The sequence below is a fragment of the Penaeus vannamei genome, chromosome 30 (assembly GCF_042767895.1).
Source record: "Penaeus vannamei isolate JL-2024 chromosome 30, ASM4276789v1, whole genome shotgun sequence".
NCBI lineage: Eukaryota > Metazoa > Arthropoda > Malacostraca > Decapoda > Penaeidae > Penaeus > Penaeus vannamei.
This window is the reverse complement of record NC_091578.1, coordinates 17,074,004-17,079,176: the sequence shown is the minus strand read 5'-3', so window position 1 is coordinate 17,079,176 and position 5,173 is coordinate 17,074,004. Positions and strand designations below refer to the sequence as shown.

The following is a 5,173-nucleotide window of genomic DNA, read 5'->3' as shown; positions in this document are numbered from 1 at the left end:
ATGTAATTATTCATTAGCAAATTTAAATTATTCATCGTCAACATAGTTCTCTTTGCTTTCTAGAGAATTCAATGGAATAATCCAACGAAATCTGAATGATGCATGAGACTGGCACGCGGTCAGACGATTTGGCGTGAAAATCTGGAAATTGTCATTATTTTCGGAAAATAATATTATTCAGAAAAATGATTTGAAAAATCAGTATAAAAGAATTACTGAGAGCAACAGAACGCAGCCGTGCGCAATCTCAATGGGTACGAGCAGAATTGACGCCATGCAGCGCCTTGGTTGCTTGGTGCGCCTCACTCCTTTACACTGACAAAAAAACAACATCAAGGACTGGCTTTACAATTCATGTAAAAGGTCTACTCAATTTGTATATAAAGATTTCTTACGCATTTCGTATGCCAGAACTGCAGTTCTCGCTTAAGTTAAGAAATGCCTTTGGCCATGTTGTTAATTCTATGAGATGAATTCAGTTTTATCTTACGGTGAAAGTAAAGTTCGACAAGTGAATTACATTTACATATTACTAGCTTCTTCCTCCCGTTCCGCAGGCACGACAAACCTGCCATGTAAATAACCATCTCAGTAATGACATTAAGTCACACAAATCTTCACCAAGTCTGTTTTTACGTTCCATGAGTCCTCAACTGACACGCACGCCAGATTTAAGCCAATTTTCTTCTCGATGAATTAGAAAATCCCAATTTCACCTTTATTTGCATATGACTGGCATGTAGATGCAAAATTCGCTTTCATGTCTATACACACGTTATACATTTTCAATTTCCATGTGCAACCATTGGCTCGGAATGAAACGACGACACCTTGCCCCATATGAAAGGCGTGGTCGGAACACCTGGCAGGAGGAGGAAGGGAAAGAACTATATTTTTGTAGCCATTTGAGTGTGGGGTCAAAGAGAGAGAGAGGGGGGGGGGAGAAAGACAGTGGTGTTTTAATCTAACAAAGAAGGGAGAGAGAGAGGGGGGGGTGAAGAGAGAAAGACAGTGGTGTTTTAATCTAACAAAGAGGGGAGAGAGAGAGGGGGGGGGGGTGAAGAGAGAAAGACAGTGGTGTTTTAATCTAACAAAGAGGGGAGAGAGAGAGAGATAGAGGGGGGAGAGAGAGAGAGAGATAGAGGGGGGGGGGGAGAGAGAGAAAGACAGTGGTGTTTTAATCTTACAAAGAGGGGAGAGAGATAGAGGGGGTGGGGGAGAAAGACAGTGGTGTTTTAATCTAACAAAGAGGGGAGAGAGAGAGGGGGGGGAGAAAGACAGTGGTGTTTTAATCTAACAAAGAGGGGAGAGAGAGAGGGGGGGGGAGAAAGACAGTGGTGTTTTAATCTAACAAAGAGGGGAGAGAAAGAGAGGGGGTGAAGAGAGAAAGACAGTGGTGTTTTAATCTAACAAAGAGGGGAGAGAGAGAGAGGGGGGGGGGAGAGAAAGACAGTGGTGTTTTAATCTAACACACAGAGGAGAGAGAGAGAGGGGGGGGGGGAGGGAGAAAGACAGTGGATTTTAATCTAACAAAGAGGAGAGAGAGAGAGAGAGATAAAGGGGCGGGGGGGGGTAGAGAGAAAGACAGTGGGTTTTAATCTAACAAAGAGGAGAGAGAGAGAGAGAGATAAAGGGGGGGGGGGTAGAGAGAAAGACAGAGGTGTTTTAATCTAACGAAGAGGGGAGAGAGAGAGAGAGAGAGATAGAGGGGGGGGGGGGAGAGAAAGACAGTGGTGTTTTAATCTAACAAAGAAGGGAGAGAGAGAGAGAGATAGAAGGGGGGGGGGGGGGAGAGAAAGACAGTGGTGTTTTAATCTAACAAAGAAGGGAGAGAGAGAGAGAGATAGAAGGGGGGGAGAGAAAGACAGTGGTGTTTTAATCTAACAAAGAGGGGAGAGAGAGAGAGAGAGATAGAGGGGGGGGGCAGAAAGACAGTGGTATTTTAATCTAACAAAGAGGAGAGAGAGAGAAGGGGGGGGGGAGAGAAAGACAGTGGTGTTTTAATCTGACAAAGAGAAGAGAGAGAGGGGGGGGGGGAGAAAGACAATGGTGTTTTAATCTAACAAAGAGGAGAGAGAGAGAGAGAGAGAGAGAGAGAGAGAGAGAGAGATAGAGGGGGGGGGGAGAGAAAGACAGTGATGAGAGAGAGAGGGGTGGGGGGAAGAGAGAAAGACAGTGGTGTTTTAATATAACAAAGAGGGGAGAGAGAAAGAGAGAGATAGAGGGGGGGGGGGCAGAAAGACAGTGGTATTTTAATCTAACAAAGAGGAGAGAGAGAGGGGGGGGGGGAGAGAAAGACAAAGGTGTTTTAATCTAACAAAGAGGAGAGAGAGTGAGATAGAGAGAGATAGAGGGGGGGGGGAGAGAAAGACAGTGATGAGAGAGAGAGGGGTGGGGGAAAGAGAGAAAGACAGTGGTGTTTTAATATAATAAAGAGGGGAGAGAGAGAGAGAGAGAGAGATAGAGGGGGGGGGAGAGAAAGACAGTGGTGGTTTAATCTAACAAAGAGGGGAGAGAGAGAGAGGGGGGGGGGGGGAGAAGGACAGCGGTGTTTCAATCTAACAAAGTGGAGAGAGAGAGAGAGAGAGAGAGAGAGAGGGGGGGGGGGAGAATAAGACAGTGGTGTTTTAATCTAACAAAGAGGGGAGAGAGAGAGATAGAGGGGGGGGGGGGAGAAAGACAGTGGTGTTTTAATCTAACAAAGTGGGGAGAGAGAGAGGGAGAGATAGAGATAGAGGGGGGGGGGGAGAAAGACAGTGGTATTTTAATCTAACAAAGAGGGAAGAGAGAGAGAGAAAGATAGAAGGGGGGAGGAGAGAGAAAGACAGTGGTGTTTTAATCTAACAAAGAGGAGAGAGAGAGAGAGATAGAGCCCCCCCTCTATCTCTCTCTCTCTCTCCTCTTTGTTAGATTAAAACACCACTCTCACATAGAGGGTGAGAGAGAAAGACAGTGGTGTTTTAATCTAACAAAGAGGGAAGAGAGAGAGAGAGAGAGATAGAGGGGGGGGGGAGAGAAAGACAGTGGTGTTTTAATCTAACAAAGAGGGGAGAGAGAGAGATAGAGGGGGGGAGGGAGAAAGACAGCGGTGTTTTAATCTAACAAAGAGGGGAGAGAGAGAAAGAGAGTTCAAATTCAAATTCAAATTCAAATACTTTATTCCATTAATTACAATGGGTATTCTCTTTACATATAAGGTGTTTACACAATGCAATTGGGTGCTATGAACATAGATATTATACAATGCTTGTGGAACAAAATTACATATAACAATAATACCATATGTGATTGAAATATCGTTCTGGGCTTGATGTTTATGCGCCTGATGTCATTGATATTTCAGTAGATGTTCTTTCACTTTTGTTTTAAATGTCTTTTGGTTAAAAATATTTCTTACATTTTCGGAAAATTGGTTCCAAGTCACCAGTCCTCGGATTAGCATATTTCTTGCCCCGGTTTCTGTATTTGATCTCTTGATATATAGGCAGTTGTTTTGCCTTGTTTGGACACCCGGTGTGTTACCTGTTGTCCGTATAGGTAATAGCCAATGTGGGTAAATTCCCTGTATAATTTTATGGATTAGAATGCATGTGTCATAGTTGTATTTCTGTTGCGCTTTTAACCATTTTAGTGTGATGATATGTGGTGTGATGTGGTCATATTTATTTATATTTCCTAGTGTTACTCTTGCTGCAAAATTCTGCAGTTTCTGTGTCCTTTGTATTTCTGTTTTATTTGTGGAGCCCCAGATGATAAAGGGGGGGGGGGAGAATAAGACAGTGGTGTTTTAATCTAACAAAGAGGGGAGAGACAGACATAGAGGGGGGGGAGAAAGACAGTGGTGTTTTAATCTAACAAAGAGGGGAGAGAGAGAGAGAGGGGGGGGGGAGAAAGACAGTGGTGTTTTAATCTAACAAAGAGGGGAGAGAGAGAGATAGAGGGGGGGGGGGAGAAAGACAGTGGTGTTTTAATCTAACAAAGAGGGGAGAGAGAGAGATAGAGGGGGGGGGGAGAAAGACAGTGGTGTTTTAATCTAACAAAGAGGGGAGAGAGAAATAGAGAGGGGGGAAGAGAAAGACAGTGGTGTTTTAATCTAACAAAGTGGAGAGAGAAAGAGAGAGATAGAGAGGGGGGGGGGAGAGAAAGACAGTGGTGTTTTAATCTAACAAAGAGGGAAGAGAGAGAGAGAAAGATAGAGGGGGGGGAGAGAAAGACAGTGGTGTTTTAATCTAACAAAGAGGGAAGAGAGAGAGAGAGAAAGATAAAGGGGGGGGGGGAGAGAGAAAGACAGTGGTGTTTTAATCTAACAAAGAGGGAAGAGAGTGAGAGAGAAAGATAGAGGGGGGGAGAGAGAAATACAGTGGTGTTTTAATCTAACAAAGAGGAGAGAGAGAGAGAGAGATAGAGGGGGGGGGGTGAGAGGGAAAGTCAGTGGTGTTTTAATCTAACAAAGAGGAGAGAGATAGAGGGGGGAGAGAAAGACAGTGGTGTTTTAATCTAACAAAGAGGGGAGAGAGAGAGAGATAGAGATAGAGGGGGGGGGAGAGAGAAAGACATTGGTGTTTTAATCTAACAAAGAGGGGAAAGAGAGAGAGAGAGGGGGGGTAGAGAGAAAGACAGTGGTGTTTTAATCTAACAAAGAGGAGAGAGAGAGAGAGATAGAGCCCCCCCTCTATCTCTCTCTCTCTCCTCTTTGTTAGATTAAAATACCACTCTCACATAGAGGGTGAGAGAGAAAGACAGTGGTGTTTTAATCTAACAAAGAGGGAAGAGAGAGAGAGAGAGAGATAGAGGGGGGGGGGAGAGAAAGACAGTGGTGTTTTAATCTAACAAAGAGGGGAGAGAGAGAGATAGAGGGGGGGAGGGAGAAAGACAGCGGTGTTTTAATCTAACAAAGAGGGGAGAGAGAGAAAGAGAGTTCAAATTCAAATTCAAATACTTTATTCCATTAATTACAATGGGTATTCTCTTTACATATAAGGTGTTTACACAATGCAATTGGGTGCTATGAACATAGATATTATACAATGCTTGTGGAACAAAATTACACATAACAATAATACCATATGTGATTGAAATATCGTTCTGGGCTTGATGTTTATGCGCCTGATGTCATTGATATTTCAGTAGATGTTCTTTCACTTTTGTTTTAAATGTCTTTTGGTTAGAAATA

General features: G+C 43.6%; 1 protein-coding gene across 1 annotated transcript in view; it reads right to left on the bottom strand.

Annotated features, from left to right (window-relative positions):
• Positions 1-5,173, bottom strand: part of LOC113821373 (uncharacterized) — a 20,390-nt gene that overhangs the window by 10,382 nt on the left and 4,835 nt on the right. Inside the window, exon 2 of the mRNA XM_070143321.1 lies at positions 717-862. Coding sequence (XP_069999422.1) covers positions 717-862 — 146 coding nt within the window. The remainder of the gene's footprint in view (positions 1-716; positions 863-5,173) is intronic.